This window comes from Panthera leo, chromosome E1, assembly GCF_018350215.1.
Source record: "Panthera leo isolate Ple1 chromosome E1, P.leo_Ple1_pat1.1, whole genome shotgun sequence".
Taxonomy (NCBI): Eukaryota; Metazoa; Chordata; class Mammalia; order Carnivora; family Felidae; genus Panthera; species Panthera leo.
The window spans coordinates 49,827,144-49,844,502 of NC_056692.1; the positions used below are offsets into that span (position 1 = coordinate 49,827,144).

General features: G+C 46.3%; 1 protein-coding gene across 5 annotated transcripts in view; it reads right to left on the reverse strand.

Annotated features, from left to right (window-relative positions):
• Positions 1-2,097: 2,097 nt before the first annotated feature.
• ABCA8 (ATP binding cassette subfamily A member 8) overlaps positions 2,098-17,359 on the reverse strand; it is a 77,100-nt gene continuing 61,838 nt past the window's right edge. For 4 of the 5 annotated variants that reach the window (XM_042915815.1, XM_042915813.1, XM_042915814.1 and 1 more), the window contains 14 exons: positions 16,831-16,953; positions 15,928-15,993; positions 15,386-15,477; positions 13,616-13,736; positions 12,854-12,971; positions 12,081-12,172; positions 8,883-9,043; positions 7,598-7,673; positions 7,429-7,523; positions 6,655-6,774; positions 6,315-6,455; positions 4,498-4,577; positions 2,654-2,709; positions 2,098-2,522 (listed from right to left, as the gene is read on the reverse strand). In XM_042915815.1, the coding sequence (XP_042771749.1) occupies positions 2,424-2,522; positions 2,654-2,709; positions 4,498-4,577; positions 6,315-6,455; positions 6,655-6,774; positions 7,429-7,523; positions 7,598-7,673; positions 8,883-9,043; positions 12,081-12,172; positions 12,854-12,971; positions 13,616-13,736; positions 15,386-15,477; positions 15,928-15,993; positions 16,831-16,953 (1,440 nt within the window). In that variant the 3' untranslated portion in view covers positions 2,098-2,423. Of the gene's footprint in view, positions 2,523-2,653; positions 2,710-4,497; positions 4,578-6,314; positions 6,456-6,654; positions 6,811-6,989; positions 7,524-7,597; positions 7,674-8,882; positions 9,044-12,080; positions 12,173-12,853; positions 12,972-13,615; positions 13,737-15,385; positions 15,478-15,927; positions 15,994-16,830; positions 16,954-17,359 lie in introns of those variants that run through there. The other variant, XR_006196498.1, reaches the window with a different exon arrangement.

Consider the following 17,359-nt stretch of genomic DNA (forward strand, 5'->3'; position numbering starts at 1 on the left):
TTATTTACAGACGCCTCGGCTGGCCCTTAGGAAACGAGGTGACACAGGAGCAGGTTGATGTGCCCCGGAGAACCCAGGGGACAAAAACAAGAGGGAGCCCCCTGGAGTACACCGGATGCTGATCACAGCCAGCAGCTCGGGACTGTTGTTGACTTTTGGTGGTCACGGCAACCTTCGGAGGTGGGCTCTGCTGTCTCGAAGCGAGGGGCGCGCGGACAGTAAATGGTGGACCCCACATTGAACTTAGGCCAAGCTCCAGACTAGTGGTCTGGACACGCAGCAAGGGGTTGCTGAAGGCAGGCACGGAGTTGCGTTCACCCAGTGGCTCCCAGCTGTGGCTCTGTAGACTCTAAGCGGAGGGTGGGAGAGGGCCCAGCGAGGCCGAAGAAATGAGCGGAGACAGCGGTGGAGGTGGTTGGTTGGGGGAACTTACGTACCAGGCGTCCAGGAGTGGGGACGGGGTCCCCCTGCGTGCGGGGCTCCACACGTAGCAGGTGGACAGAGTAGCAACCGGCCTGGTGACTACCCGTAGCCTCTCCCCTTTCTTGCGTGGCCAGCGGTCCAAGGAGATCCGGGCCTGTCACGTGGACCTTCATGGTTACAAAGGACGTGTTCCAGGTTGGGCGCCCCCAGAGCCCCTGACCTGGAACGCTGAGCAGCACGTTTTATGTTATCTTGCTTGATGGGAATACAGAGGGGGAATGTGAGCCCTGCCTTCGAAGACAGTGACTGGCAGGGGATTTGGGGTGTGTTTGCACCGACCGGCCTTCCGGCACATTCCGCGCACCAGAACAAGATGAACAAACGGACCTTGGGAAGGGAGGGGAGGGGTGCCGCCTGGAACAGAACTTTCCGGGCTGCTAAAAAGGATCTGAGTCTGGGAGGGTCAGGGCTTCCCGAGGGAAGAAAAGATAAGGCAGAGAGAACTGGCAGGGAAATCTGCTCAGGGAAGCCTCTCCACAGCTCAGAAAAATCTTGTTTAACTACATGTTATGCATGGTAATCATACCTGGGATTTTTTTTTTAAATTTTTTTTAACGCTTATTCATTTTTGAGAGACAGAGAGAGAGCATGAATGGGGAAGGGGCAGAGAGGGAGACACAGAATCCAAAGCAGGCTCCAGGCTCTGAGCCATCAGCACAGAGCCCAATGCAGGGCTCGAACTCACAGACTGCGAGATCGTGACCTGAGCTGAAGTCGGACGCTCAACCGACTGAGCCACCCAGGCGCCCCACCATACCCGGGATTTTTAAAAAAGATTGTTCTAGGAGATGTTTGCCACCACCGTTTACTTCCTTAACCACAGTGTGTTTTTTCTTTCTTTGCATTTAGCAACACGTTGATTATAGCACACCAGCTCTTACGTTAGAATTTTTTTTCAATTTGATTTCATTGAATTTGTAAATAAGCCACGTAGTCAAGAAAGAGACACGCGAGAATCCTTGAAGTAGAAAACATATTTCAGGGCACCTGGGTGGCTCAGTCACTTGAGCGTCCGACTTCGGCTCAGGTCATGATCTCACGGTTGGTGACTTCGAGCCCTGCGTCCGGCTCGCTGCCGACAGCCTGCTTCGGATCCTCTGGCTGTTTCTCTTTCTGCCCCTCCCTTGCTCGTGCTCTCTCTCTCAAAAAATAAATTAATTAAAAAAATAAATTAAAAAAAATTCAAATGGCACATATGAGATTTATTTTATATTTTCCACCAACTTGGTCATTTATCAACTTTCTTAGACCAGGCGGCAAAAATCTACGAACGATCCGTGGCAAAACGGGCAACTCTGAAGCCTCGATTTTAAAATACAGTGAAAATGGGACTTCAATGGTTTACCAGGATTTAAAAAGTTCAGTAAACTCCTAATCACAACTACGTGTGTATGCTACTCATAGCATTACCAGTGGATGTGTTTTCAAATATATTGGTATCAGATATTAGAACGAATGATGCCGTCATATTCTTAGCCATAAGAATATACAAAAAAAAAATCTATTTCGGAAAGTATGACACCTTTGACATGGTCACTTAAATTCTTATTAAAATATCAGCTTCACAAAGTCTACGTGAGAGAGTATTTTAAGGTTTTGATAAACAAACAAACAAACAGTTGAACCCAATGTGTTTATTGTACTCAGAAAATGAAACAGTCTCGCAAGAGTGAGTTTGCTTATTCAGTATTACGCAGAAATAGGGAATCAGGGCCACCTGCAGAGACACAGCGGCTGTGACCAGGAGGCGGGCTCAGCCATGTGCCTCTGTCCACGCGGTCACTGCAATTGCCCAGCGCTTGCTCCTTCTCTCCACCACAGGAAGAATCATGTTGTGTTTACAATATAGTTTCTAGAAATCTGACATTGAAGCTATAAAAATAAATGCCTCAAAAAAAAAAACAACTGCAGGCTTGAAAGGAAATAGAGGTTTTGGCGCGTCAAGGGTCCTCCTGGGGGAGGAGCTTCCATCTAACTGAGGGGTCAAGTTCTTCGTCAAAGTCATCCAGCTCCTGCTCCTTGGAGAGCTCCAGGAACACCTGAGAGGGGCGAGAAATGAAGAGACGGGGAGGTCACGCTGCCTCCCACAGCTCCAAGCGAGTGCAAAGCACGGGCACAGCTTGTACACTTCTGTCCCACGGATGCAACAAAGTCCCTAAAACGGACGCACCTGCTCCAGGGTGGACTGCGAGAGGCTGTACTCCTCCAGGTCGAAGCTCTGTTTAACTGCAGAAGGATGGGTGCACATGAGGAGTTCATAGATACATATTTTAATGTTTACTTATTTTGGAGAGAAACAGAGAGACAGAGTGTGAGCAGGGGAGGGGCAGAGAGAGAGAGGGAGCCACAGAATCCAAAGCAGGCTCCAGGCTCCGAGCCGTCCGCACAGAGCCCGACGCGGGGCTCGTACTCACGAGCTGCGAGATCATGACCTGAGCTGAAGTTGATCGCTTAAACGACTGAGCGACCCAAGGCGCCCCAGGAGTTCATATATTTTTACATCCGGACAGTTCAGCATCCAGTACAAACAACTTTTAAAAACTTGTTGAATAAAAAAGTTTCAATGACAATGTGCCTAGTTTAAGGATTGCATTCAGTTAAAAATACACCAATGCTGGGGCGCCTGGGTGGCTCAGTCGGCTGAGCGTCCGACTTCAGCTCAGGTCACGATCTGGTGGCTCGTGGGTTCGAGCCCCGCATCGGGCTCTGTGCCGACAGCTCGGAGCCTGAAGCCTGCTTCGGATTCTGTGTCTCCCTCTCTCTCCGCTCCTCCCCTGCTTGCACTCTCTCTCTCTCAAAAATAAACATTAAAAAAAAAAAACAATTAAAAATGAAACACACCAATGCATTCACTTGGGTCTGGGGAGAAAAGTGCTCACGCAATGCTCATTTAGCACAGTGTTCACGATGTCTGTTTAATGGAGGAAACGGTGCTGCAAAGGCTTCCTTCCCTGTGTGTGATCCAAGGCTTTTGCACACTCAGCACAGGAAGAAGTGGAAGGAAGACACATTTGGCAAAGGGAAGCATCAGAAGATGATATGCAAAGATGTTTGAGGGTTTCTGGGGAGCAGATATCTTTTGTGGGCCTCTCTCTCCAGTGACAGCTTGCTCCTAATTGAGTTGAAAACCCTTGTCCTTAACCAAAATGGGACTAGTCCCAGCCCCGATGGGAGGGCAGTAGACTGGAAATAGGTCGCCAGCAGAACCTCCAGGCCAGTACTGGCCACAGTGTCGGTCCGGAAGGGACTGCACGAACACATGGTCCAGAGAGTTGGGGTCCTCAGCTCGGAGAATGGAAAGGGGGCATTGCCGTGACCATGAATGTTATCGGCAGGAGTAAAAAAAGTCTTCTCGAACCAGGAGCCTTAAATGTCTTCCCTAGGGAAGGTGGCAAGCCAGCAAAAAGATCACTGAGCCGTGACAATGGAAAGCGCATAGGGAGGGAGTTGCGGCTAGCACAGTTCAGAGAAGCAGAGCTGATGAGCTCTGATGGCAAGAAAAACATGGGGCAGTGAGGACAGACGCAGCGTGGTCACTTTTGAAGTGCAACAGACAAGGGAAGATTGTTCTAATGACCAGACAGGGGCCAGTTTCTTAATACCCAGCCTAAGGCAATAAAATAAGATGCAAGTCCATATAAAAATTGAATTGTAAATATGCATGCGTCAATGTTCCCAAAGAAAGCATCCTCCTTGAATGCATACACAACTGAATTTTGACTTAGGTTGTTCCTGTGTGTGTGTGTGTGTGTGTGTGTGTGTATACACACACACAGGAAAACCCCACCAAAGGTAAAATCACTCCCATTAACCCCCTGCCCCTCCTCCAACACCCAACACACACAGAATCTGTCCACCTCTTTGATCCCGTGCCCATAAAATTCAACTGGAGATTTGAACTCTGAAAACGAACACCTTAGGTCACATTCCGTTCTGGTCGTGCCGACGGATTCACCTAGGATCTGGAATTACCTGCTTTCCGGGGGATCTTATTTCAAAGTGTGTCGCTCTTACCCTTCTCTAACATGAAGAAAGCTCGTGCTAAAGGTCGAACATCTTCCACTGGCACTTTATAGACCATCACCGAAGAGAACCTGGGGGGAGAGGGGCGGGGCTGAGGCCGGTACCACCTGTGCAGGTGCCAGCTGGCTGCGACCCTCTCTCCGGTCGCTGTCCTCCTAAGAGTCAGTTTGGGCCAGCGAAATGCCCAGGCTGAGGCCGTCCACAAGGACAACTGGGAGGCAGGAGGGGATCGTGCCCTTGGCTTCTGAGATAAGAGGTGCAGTGCAGGTAAAACGTGGACATGTGCCAGAGTCACCTGTCACCTTATCTTTTCAGCTGAACACTGGCTCCTCAAACATCACCTTCCAGCCAGGGACTGACCCCTGGTAGTTGCTTGACGTCACCCAATTCACGTGGGGACTCTGGGTCTTTTCTCCAGAGAACTCATCTCTCTCTGACCTTGCCCTATGCTCTCCTAATTTGGGATAATATAATTGAATCCTGAATATAAAACTGAAAATATAACTGAAATTGAATTGAATCGCATTTTTTAAAAATAATTTGTTTCTCAGATGAACACTTGTCTTTTTACCATTTGAAAATCAGGAGGATTTAGATTTCATTTTGTTAAGATACTATTTGCGTGGGGCACCTGGGTGGCTCAGTCGGTTGAGCGTCCGACCTCGGCTCAGGGCATGATCTCATGGTTCGTGAGTTCGAGCCCTGCGTGGGGTTCTGTGCTGACAGCTCGGAGCCTGGAGCCTGCTTCGGATTCTGTGTCTCCCTCTGTCTCTCTCTCTCTCAAAATAAATAAACATTTAAACATTTTAAAAAGGATGCTATTAGCTCGCTTTATGGGGCAATCGTTCTCATCTATTCTCATTCCTTGTGACCTCATGACCTATTTCTATTCAGTCGTGGGCTGCACACAAGGTACAGCATTGCTGTGATACTTATACTCCACTGTAGAAATAGTATTTTCCCACCGTATTGTTGTGACTTATCACCCTTTCCTGTTTTCTCCCCCAACTCCTAAATCATCTGTCTTCTGTCATCAAGTCTAGCTGATAAAAATGCCCCTAAAATTAATCTCTTGATTTTTACTGTATTATGCTCCTGAGAACTGTGCCATTACTAGACTGTTTATAAAATAGATTTGAAGTGAAATAATTAGGTTTATATTCTTGTGCCACTTGTTAGCTGTCATGTGACCTCCCTTATCAGTTTCCTATTCTTTTTTTTTTAATGTGCATTTATTTTTGAAAGACAGAGAGACAGAGAGAGAGAGAGAGAGAGAGAGAGAAAGCAGGGGAGGGGCAGAGACAGAGGGAGACACAGAATCCAAAGCAGGCTCCAGGCTCCGAGCTGTCAGCGCAAAACCCGACACGGGGCTCGAACCCATGGACGGTGAGATCATGAGCCGAGTCGAAGTCGGATGCTTAACCCTGAGCCACCCAGGCGCCCCTCAGTTTCCTATTCTTAAAGGTAACAATCAGTTCCACTCATTAAGGTCCTTGTAGTGGCCAGACTCTCACATGCTCTTTTGAAACCATCCCAGGAAAAATGGAAAAACGGTGTCTTCCTTGGCAAGTCTCGGGGAGGATGAAGTAGAATAATGCAAGATGAGGACAGTACCGGGCACTTAGCACTTAGTCCCTCTGATTTTACACCAGCTCTTCTCTTCTCCAATTTAGGTTCTTGGGTGTCCAGCAAATAACTTCTTTGAGGTTTCCTTTGGGGCTCACTGTGGACTCCGAGGGCCATGCATCAATGAAACCGGCAAGGAAAAGCTTGGTATCAGATCAAAACCAGCAAGCACCCAGCTTTACCTTTCCTGCCGAGCAGCCTGGGGGAAAACCCTCAGGATTTCGCGGTGGAGGCTTTCCCTTTGCTCGAGGGCCTTCACTTTCATCTCCAGCAGGTAATTCTTGCCAAATTTGCTCTTCAGGTGTTGGATGGAACCGATACACCTGGAGGTGGGAGGAGGATGTGGTCGTAAGAGACAGGGGAACGGGACAGGAAACACCACGCTTGAGACCCTTGGTGTCTAAAGGACCTCACTGGTGGACCCAGATGCAGTAGCTACAGCCGCGCGGAGACCTCCCTCTGCCCACAGGCTCCTCCGGCCGTGCACCTGGGTGCCCAGCGCGGGGGTGGACGGGCACCCACCTCAGCCTTCCGGACACCATGATGGCCACGCGGTCACACACGGCCTCCGCCTCTGCCATGTAGTGGGTCGTCAGGAGGGCGCCTCTCTCCGTGTTCTTAAAGGTGGCCCGGATTGCCTGCCTGAATCGTCAAAGGACCATGTGCAATTGCGAAAGGCTTCTCGTTAATCGTAAGTGGGCAGAGAGAAGAATTTGTAACTGGCACGAAGGTTGAGTCATTTGCAAAAAGAGCTTAAGCAAGGGAGGGACCCGTATGGGGGGGTGGGGGGAGGGAGGCAGGTGGGAGGAGGGGGAGGGGGGGAGCCAGGCGTTGGAAGAGGAGCGGGCACAGAATACCGTGTCGATCACGAGGTGGCACTGAAAGAGAAATGCTGAGCAGGAGACTGGTTACGAAAAGGCTGCGCGAAGGAGCAGGGAGAATCCAGCAACAGAGGTGTCACAGCCTCGTAGGAGAAAATGCATTCCTAAGAAATATACAAGGTGACACGGAGGACCCGATCCCACCTCGGCAACCTAATACTGGGCCCTCGCTCTAAAACACCAGCCTGGCGTGGTTATCACCGCGGCGATCAACGATGCCTACTCTTTCTTCAGTGATGGACTATCATCGGGGAGAGGTTTCCTTTTTGGTTTGCCAAATATCGGTGGCCCTAACGATCCTGAGAGGTGTCTCCTTTAAGAGACAGTTTAAGGGGCCATTCTTACAGCAGGAAAGCAATTCACAGATTTCCTACGGGGCAGTGGAGCTGGCCCCGACGGGGTCGTGCCCCCTCACCACATGTGCTGCTGCCCCTCGGGGTCCATCCCCGTGGACGGCTCGTCCAGAAGCACCACCGATGGGTTTCCCAGGATGCTCAGCGCAAAGCACAGCTGGAACGAGAGGAACAGCGTGTCTGGGGCCGACATGTGGGGTGTGCAGAGGAACGCTGAGCCCCCCCTCTTACCTTCCTCTTTATTCCCTCGGATAAGGTCCTCACGGGCAGCTTCAGCTGGTTCTGAAGCTTGAGTGCATCCACCAGCCTGAAGGAGGGAAACACGATGGGGCATCACAGTGAGGAAGTTGGAAGGAGGGCAGACCCGCAGCCCAAGGATGCAGAGCGGAGCTCAGAAATGCGGTTCTGAAAATAGACACCAGGTGATCTTTTCTTTTTTTTTAAATTTTTAAAAAGTATTTTTATTTATTTTTGAGAGAGAGAGAGAGAGAGAGGCCCAGAGTGTGAGCAGGGGGAGAGGCAGAGAGAGAGAGGGAGACACAGAATGTGAAGCAGGCTCCAGGCTCTGAGCCATCAGCACAGAGCCCGACGTGGGGCTCGAACTCACAGACCGCGAGATCATGACCTGAGCTGAAGTCAGATGCCCAACCGACTGAGCCACTCAGGCGGCCCTACATGCCAGGCAATTTTAAACTGGTTGGTCTGATCCCCTCAGAGAGATAGTTTTCTCTTTTAAAAGAATAGAAGCACATTTCATGATTTCTAAATAGTTGTGCCAAAATAAATACTTTATACTGAATTGTACTTATATTTTGCTTTTAAAAAATATTTATTAAAAAAATTTTTTTTAATGTTTATCTACTTTTGAGAGAGACAGAGACAGAATGCAAGTGGGTTGGGGCAGAGAGAGAGGGAGGCACAGAATCTGAAGCAGGGTCCTGGCTCTTAGCTGTCAGCACAGAGCCTGATGCGGGGCTCGAACCCACGAGCTGGGAGATCATTACCTGAGCTGAAGTCGGACGCTCAACCAACTGAGCCACCCAGGCGCCCCCAAAAAATGTTTATTTATTTTTGAGAGAGAGAGAGAGAGAGAGAGAGAGAGAGAGAGAGAGAGAGAGAAGCCTAAGCAGGATCCGTGCTGTCAGCAGAGTCTGATACAGGGCTCAAACTCACGAACCGTGAGATCATGATCTGAGCCGAAGTTGGGCGCTTAACTGAGGCAGGTGCCCTATGCTTAATTTTAGTATTTTTGGTAACTTTCACTGATGGTTACTTTTTAATTTTCATATTCAGTATGAGAGGAAAATGAATACTTCGAAATACAGGAAACGGGTTTCTAGTGGGGAATCTACCCAGTGTGGTCTGGGTCAGGGGTTGATCGCTCGCTCTCCCTCTCGCTCTCCCTCTCTCTCTCTTCCTCTCGAGAGAGGAGTCTTCTGTCCAGAATGACAGTGAAGCTCGTCACTCCCAACTGTCCCGCACCCTCAGGCATAGAACACCTGTGGCTCCCGCCTACCTTGTGATGGTGACTGCCGCATCGGCTTTCCTGAGCCCTTTCACGGCAGCGAACACCTCCAAGTGCTCCTTCGTGGTCAGGTTGGGCCACAGCACGTTCTCCTGAGGACAGTACCCTAGGAAACCCAGGGAGTCCTCTTCACGGCTCCCTTTTAGTAGTACCTGCAGAGGAAAGTTCACGCTCAGAGCCTGCCCTCTGGGTTTGTTTGCTTCCCCTGCATATTTCAATGGCATCTTTCTCCTTACAAACCTAGAAAAACTAGAGACTCTCTAAGTCCTAATCGGGTTGACCAACCTGTCCTCAATCTGCATTGGAGAAAGGTCGTCAGAGAGCAAGCCCATGAAAACAAGTGAGTGCCCCACCTAACCGAAGCCGAAAAATCAAAAATCTCACCAACGGGACCGTCTTGCCATCATGGCCAACAGTTGATATACAATTTCCTCATCGCAGTCAGGAAGAAAGTATATGAATTGGTGAATTTAATTACTCACTATTGGATCCGTGATCCAATGTTTTTTGAGAGCCACCCATGTAACAGCCAGCACCCCTCTTATTTTGGGGGTTTTCCTGCTACCAAGTGAATCGGGCAATAAAGAACTAGAAAAATGAATGGATGGAATACAGGCAGCTCGTAAGGTACTGTAGTGGGAGCAGTCCGGAAGCTGGGTTGGGGAATACCAGCGGAGATGAGTAGGTAGGGTCATCAGAGAAAGCCTGTTTGCTGAGGGGCCATTGTGGGGGGAGAGCAAGAGGGCACCTGCCATGGAAAAGCCCAGAAGAAAGGAATCTGGAGCAGAGGAAAGAGCCAGAGCAAAGCCCTGCGCCATAATGAAGCTTGATATGTTCTTCGACCCTAGACAAAGCTGGGGGCCTGGGGCCGAGTGAGAAAGGAAAGAAAGGCGAATGGAGAAGGAACATGATGATTGGTCCCTGCAGCTGCCAGCAGGTGGGGGGTCCGGGGTGGGAGTGGGGGGGTCCTTCAGCCTTAGTGCAGTAAGAGGTTGTTGAAAATATTTAAGTAGGACAATGACATTGTTTATAAAGATCACACTGGCTGATCTGATGACAGCTAATTTCATGACACCCAAATAGCTGACTTTGTAACTCAGATCTTACTTAAAAAAAAAATGCTTAGTATGTTTTATTCTCAGGATTTTTATTTTATTATACTTTTTAAAGTTTATTTATTTATTTATTTGGAGAACGCGGGAGAGCGAGAGCAGGGAAGGGGCAGAGAGAGAGGGAGAAAGAATCCCAGGCAGGCTCCGCACCGTCAGCACAGAGCCTGATGCGGGGCTCAAACCCATGAACCGCGAGATCATGACCCAAGCTGAAATCAAGAGTCGGATGCTTAACCGACTGAGCCACCCAGGCGCCCCTATCCTTTTTAAGTAATCTCTACACCCAACGTGGGGCTCGAACTCACAACCTGAGATCAGGAGTTGCACGCTCTACCGACTGAGCCAGCCAGGTGCCCCAGAACGTACCTACCTTTGAAAATATTTCATCGCCATGTATCTATGAACAGTTACTTCCTCCTTTTGTACTCATGTGTGATGAGAAATAAAATAATGATTTAGGGTCCAGGTGGTGACTGAATTGAAGCGTGGTCTCAACTGAAGGAGTCCAATTAGAGTTGACCAAGCCACCAACCTCCCTGAGTGGCCCCCTTCACAGACACCTGCTCTCAGCTTGGCTTCGGAGGGATTGTGGATATGTTTTCTCTTCCGTCTTTAGTGGGTTGTCAATCACTTTACAGGAGGTCTTTTCCCTCCAGGCTGACCACCAACCCCTTTCCCACGGTGCAATCCCCTAGACCTCTGCGTTATATTCTGTTCTCCACAACCCTGGACATACTTTCCAAAGGAGCGAGCTCTTAAAGTTTTCTTTTTTTCTGCCAAGGAGTTTGGGGGGAAATGTTTTCTCTATACGTCATGTTGTCTCTCTCTTTGATAAATCTGAGCCCCTTTGTTTTTTCAGACCACTTTATGCGGTTCAATTGCATGTACGATTCAAGTTGACTTCATATCCCTCAACTTTGAGCCATTCCTTACAAATACTCCCAAGAAATAGTGGATCTGTACAAAAATACACGTTCCAGTGTCCAAGCACGTTGTGCAGGACAATGAATATAATTACTTAATAAAGGTGTTTTTTTTTCAACATTTTAATTCGATGTTAAAGCATTACATGCAGGGAAAACAATTGTTCATTGAATGTGCAAATCCTGTATGTCTACTATATTTCAATTTAAAAAAGTCTAAAACAGGGGCACCTCAGATGGCCCAGCCGGTTGGACATCTGACTTGGGCTAAGGTCATGATCTCGTGGTTTGTGGGTTCAAGCCCCACATCGGGCTCACTGCTGTCAGCGCAGAGCCCTCTTGGGATCCTCTGTCCCCCTCTCTCTGCCCCTCCCCTGCTCGTGCTCTCTCAAAAATAAATAAAACATGAAAAATAAATACATAAAAATTTTAAAACTCTAAAACAAAAAAGTAATGCGTTACACTGCACTCGCTGTTAGTAAATGGAAGCAAATAGTTTGTCAAGAAAAACAAAGTGCAAATGCGTGTGTTTTATGATATTGTAAATAAGACTTGTACGGATTCTGATATTGATTTCTGATCGGATACTGAACATTCCCTCTAAATGTCTCTGAAGGCATAAGTAATTGCTCCCTGGCAGCGATTAATTTTTCTGTGTATGAACACGTTAATTTGTGAATGTATTATTCTGCTAGTTTACTTCAATCATCTAATGATTAAATGATATTTGCTGTTTACAAAGTTTTAACATCTTATAAATTAAAAAAAATTAATGTTTATTTATTTTTGGGAGAGAGAGACAGAAGGCAAGCAGGGGGAGGGCAGATAGAGAGGGAGACACAGAATCTACAGCAGGCTCTAGGCTCTGAGCTGTCAGCACGGAGCGTGATGCGGGGCTCGAACTCACGAGATCGTGACCCGAGCCGAAGTTGGATACTTAATCGAGCCACCCACGTGCCCCAACATCTTATAAATTTATTAGCATAATTATATTATAACATATTATAATTATATAAAACATAATACATTATAATTATATGTGGTATATAACCATATATTATAATTATATTAAAATATGATACATTAAAATATATCATAATTATAACTATAATATGTATTAAAATTAATGTAAATTATTAGCCTAATTCACTTACCTGTCCAGCAGTTGGTTTTGTGTCTCCAGTTATCACCTTAATGGATGTACTTTTACCAGCTCCATTGTGTCCTAATAATCCTAAAACCTCACCTGAAAAAAAATGGTTACACTTAATATTGACTTTCTCTCTCAAAATAAACAAATAAACAAAAAAATTAAAAAAAAATGTAACAGAGTCTGAAGTCTTGCTATGTGACAAGTATCGTGCTATGTGCTTTATACACAGTATCTCATGTACTTGTCAACCCTGAGAAGTTACCATAATCCCTTCTTACGTATCTGGGGCCGGCTCTCAGAGATTAGGTTAGCTGCCCACGGTCACACCGATAGGAAGGGGTAAAGCCACTCTTGGAAACCAGTGTATCATACTCTTGTCTCCTGCGACCCTAAGCACTCCATGACAATGACACAAAATGAGGTCATCTGACAGCTGCTGGTCAAATCTTCTGACTGGATGGGTACAACCCCAGTTAGTTCTCTTGTGAAGAAGAACACTAGGAAATCAATCATGTTCGTTACATAGAAATGTCACAGCTCCAGTGGTTCATTTTAATAGACTGCTCATGGTTTCCATGTAGATGTGACTGTGCCCCATCCGTGGGGTGAGTTAATTAATTTCACTTAGAAATGGAACAGGTCAAAGGAGCTGTCACAGTCACCTGCTGATGAGTCTGTGTGTGAAACCAAGAGATGATGCATCAGATTCTCATCAGGAACCATAAAGCTAATGAGGGCCCCAAGCCAACAGGGGATGAGCCACTGGGGGCAAACCTTTTCTAACACAGAAAGAGACATTTCTCGTGGCGATTTTCTTCTTCCTCTTGGAAAAGCAGTGCTTCCTCTTCTCTGCATACTCCTTGCGTAGACAGCTGGCAATAATGACCGGTCTCTGTAAATAACAAATAAATCACATCAGACCTTAATTCTCTCCGTTAACTTTGAGGAAACTCTGTCTTCCCACTGGGTTGGTGTCTTCCCACTGGGTTGGTTGGCACAAGCCACGCATCACAGAAGACCTTCTCCTAGGTGACATGTTTACTGGCCATTCTCCAATCCTAGTCTTTATTTTCAGTCACGTTAACCCCTGACAAAGGCAGTTACTCAGCAGCACGTTATTTTGTGCAGAACAGGAGCAAAGAAACTTGGAGAAGTACTGTGTTGTCCTTAAGCATCCAAAACAACAAGCTGTGGACCAGACTTTGCCTTGAAGTCCGCACCGTGCACTTTCTCCAAGAAGCAATGTCACCCTATCGCTTTATTCCGGTTCTCAAGTTCACTAGGTCTTTCTTGGCTTTTGCAATTTTCATTGTTCTCTACTGGTTCTTTAAACCGTGAATGACAAACTGAGGTGACATGACTCTTAATCTGCTTCTTTAGATGTAATCACATGACCACTTCCTAAACTGGAGTTGTGGTCTTTGCCTGTATGTATTAGAGAAACTCAAAATTCTGTGAGCATTAGACTCGTAGCCTGACCACTTTGACCGACAAATGTTTGTGGTTTCGATGGAATCATTACCACGTATGTTTTACCTCATCAAAGTTCATGGAATTCAAGGCATCTGCTGTTCTCACTCTTTCCATTTGGACATCTTCATCCTCCCCTTCTGGATCTTCTGGATTTTGATACACGTTGTTGCTTCTTGGAGAAATTCTAGAGTAGAAAGCCACCCATTAATCACTGATTGGCAGCTTCATTCTTGTATTCGGAATACTGCATTCTTTAAACCTGATGCTTTGAGTAGTAGGCTGGGTACTTAATAAATTGTCACACTCTCCTTTTAGTACCATGACTCCTCCGCCCTTCCTCACCTTATTCCTGTCCGTGGTACTGCTATATTTAGTGACCATTGCTTCTCACGTATCTTTTGCTCTACTTACCTATGGGACGTTATTTTTTCATCATCGCTGGGCAACTTAGTATCTATTGTCTAACATAGGACTTTAGTATCCTAGTTTAGTGATGCAATTTTTCTAGAAACCCTATCTTTACCACCACCTCCATGTTGGCATTATTGCATTTCCATGAGGAGAATGAGTTGACATATTTGGAGTCAGGATGGTCTCAGAAAATACAAGTTAGATGCTTGGTCTCCTACTGAGCCTGGCCATTTCTTGGGAATATGTGCCAGATTCACTTTCTCCTCTATTTTAAGTCTGGTCCTTCATAGCTAGCCAGCTAGCTAGCTAGTTATGTCATTTTAGTCTCTCTTACCTCTGCCCTAATCCCACATACCGATCTTAGATTTCTTTTTTTTTTTTAAGTATGTTTATTTATTATTTATTTTGAGAGAGAGCATGAGCGGGGGAGGGGCAGAGAGAGAGGGAGAGACAGAATCCCAAGCAGGCTCCATGTTATCTGTGCAGAGCCCGACTTGGGGCTCGAACTCATGAGCCATGAGATCGTGACCTGAGCCAAAGCAAAGTGGGATGCTTAACTGACAGGGCCACCCAGGCGCCTCGACCTTAGATTTCCTAAAGGTCATCTTTTACCTTGTGAGTCACCCACTCAACTGTCTGTCATAGTTAAAGATGAAATCAATGTGGCATGGAAGACAGGGAATAAGATGCTTATGGACGTGTCCTTGTATGCCACAAAAAGACAATCTCAGCTTCTAAGTCCCATTATGATTGGACCAGTCTGCGATCGACCAGCTGGGCTTCTCGGCACCACAGGAAAGGAGCATAATTATTGCGGTCTTTGGCTTATTCATCATTCTAGTCTTCCTCCCTAGACTGGTAGCATTCCTTCAACTACCAATCTATTTAAACTGATTGTTGTTTAAACTGAACCAGCCACCCGAGCCTGGGTGGCTCAGGTGGTTAAGCACCTGGCTTCTGATTTCAGTTCGGGTCATGATCTCGCTGGTTCATGAGTTTGAATCCTGCATCAAGCTCTGTGCTGACAGTGCAGATCCTACTCGGGGTTCTCTCTCCCTCTCACCCTCTGCCTCTCCCCTGCTCGTTGTCTCTGTCTCTCTGTCTCTCTGTCTCAAAATAAAGAAATAAACATTAAAAAGCAAACAAAAAAACCTGAACTAGCAGCAGATAACTTTTCCCACCCTCTCACTTCACATCATGTCAGACAGAGCCCTTAACAGTGAGTGTTTCAGATCTCTTTTCCTCCTCTACTTATAATCTTCTGATTTAGGTACTCCGATCTCTATATTTTGTCTTGGCATATAGCTGCGACCCCAGCCTGTTCCAGGACTTGGCAGTTCTTTGCTAAATCGTTACTTTATGCATGAAAAAAATTAACCACTGATAACTGAAATGAAAGAATCCAATTTGATTTCTCCCAACCTAAAGAAAGGATCTTTCCTCGTTGATGTCTTTCCGAACTTCCATTCCAGACACCGAAGAATAAAAAGGAAGATGATAAAATGAAGGAAAGGCTAGGAATAAAGAGAGAGATGCATGGTTAGAAGCACTCAAAGAGAAATGTTTCACATCAGAAATGAACTAGGAATGGTCAGACTTCTCCAAAGGTATGGTTGGAAAAACCATTTCAAATTTCCAATAATCTATCTGTCAAATCGTGCCACTATCAAGTTCGTTTTCAATCTTGCTTATGGAAACATTAGAAGCAAATACAATTAGGTAATACCATTACTTTAGGTCATTTCGTCTAAATACTGGTATAGTGTTTTCAAAATTTGGGAAGCATATTATCTAATCAGTGAATCTTTATAGAAAAATGTGTTCCATATTTTACTAATATTTTATCTCCATGGGCTACACATACCCATATATCTACCTTAATAAAAAGCTTCACCCTGTATACAGGGATTAAAATGGTTCGTATAGGAAAAGACAACAGTTTTGAAAGACAGGTGTGTTCTTACAATTAAGAATACCAGAAATGGCTCTGCCCTTGTTGGTTCTTGAGTCCAAAGAGAAGACTCGACTTGCTGCAAAAGGAAAAACAATGGTTACATAGGAAGGTTTTTGGTTTTGTGCATTTTTATCCGTATAAACGTGAATTGGCCCACTGAACAGCCCTACTGGTATGTCCCCTGATTTCGCCATGAGTATTGGGTAGGTGTCCATTCCAAAATGTGTATCAAAGGGTTGTATTCCTTCCTCCCAAGGTCTAAGAGGCACTGTGTTTTTATTTGAAGCAATAGGATTTAGCAAGTACTCACCACCTGGTGAGAGGATCTTGGGCATGCGTTAGCCTCTCCAAGGAAGGAGAGAGAAACAGGGTTTATCCTTATCCCGCAGAGCTTCGCACACCTTCCTGTGCCCGTTGATCCTTCATAAGCCCCTCCCCTCCCTTCCCTTCCCTTCCCCTCCCCTTCCCTCCCCTCCCCTCCCATTCTCTTCCCTTCCCTTTCCCCATCTTCATGCATGCACTGTATCTTTCTTCCTTTTGTAGAAGTCGATTAGCTAGAAGAAAAGGATTTTATTCCTATGGAGTGCCTCTCGAGAATCGCAAGATCCCAAAGATCGGGGGTATTTCATTTGCCTTCTTCTAAAGCTGAGCATGCCTACGAGCATGTAAAGACTGCTCTGTTTCCCACCACCTGTTACCCCCCCCTCCCCATGCACAGACCGGGGGCAGGTTTTCTAATGCAGTTCAGCTGGAGCACACGGGCCTATCTGGGAGGAATTCAGCTGGTATCCATGCGGTAGAAATATTTCAATGTCATGTATACTCAACATGATGTAGAACCCCAACCCCCAGCATAGCATTCACAATTGGCCAAGAGTTCTAGGACACTGGGGCAGATGGTGGCACTACTTACATAAAGAAACAAGAACATGCAGCCAATTAAGGTGGCTTGTGGTATTAAAAAGGTGATGTAATACAGCACACCATATCCAAAGTAATCCAATAGCATAAATAAAAACAAAGAGAAGGTGGAGATCTAAAGAAGATAACAGACACGCATATTAACACTTCGAATTTCAACATATATTCCAAACTGAGATGGCTCATCTTGAAGATAACCCTAATTTCAGCCCCAGCTTCAGAAACCCAACTGAAATCAGCATTATTGCTACTGACCTGTTCTCTTAGTGACTTAGCCAAATTCCTTTCACCTAGAGTATCATGAGTGAGACACGACTGGGTAAATCTAACGTATGGAATATTTTTGTTACGGAAAAGGAAGAAAGTTGGCCTTCTTTTCGGAGGTAAAACGGGTAGAAAAGCAATGATCATGGGGAACACAAACTGATATCTAGTAGGAATGACATAACAACAACAGAGAGAGAGAGAGAGACTTCTGTTAGTTATACTGATGGAGAGACAGAGGCACAGAAAAACCCAGA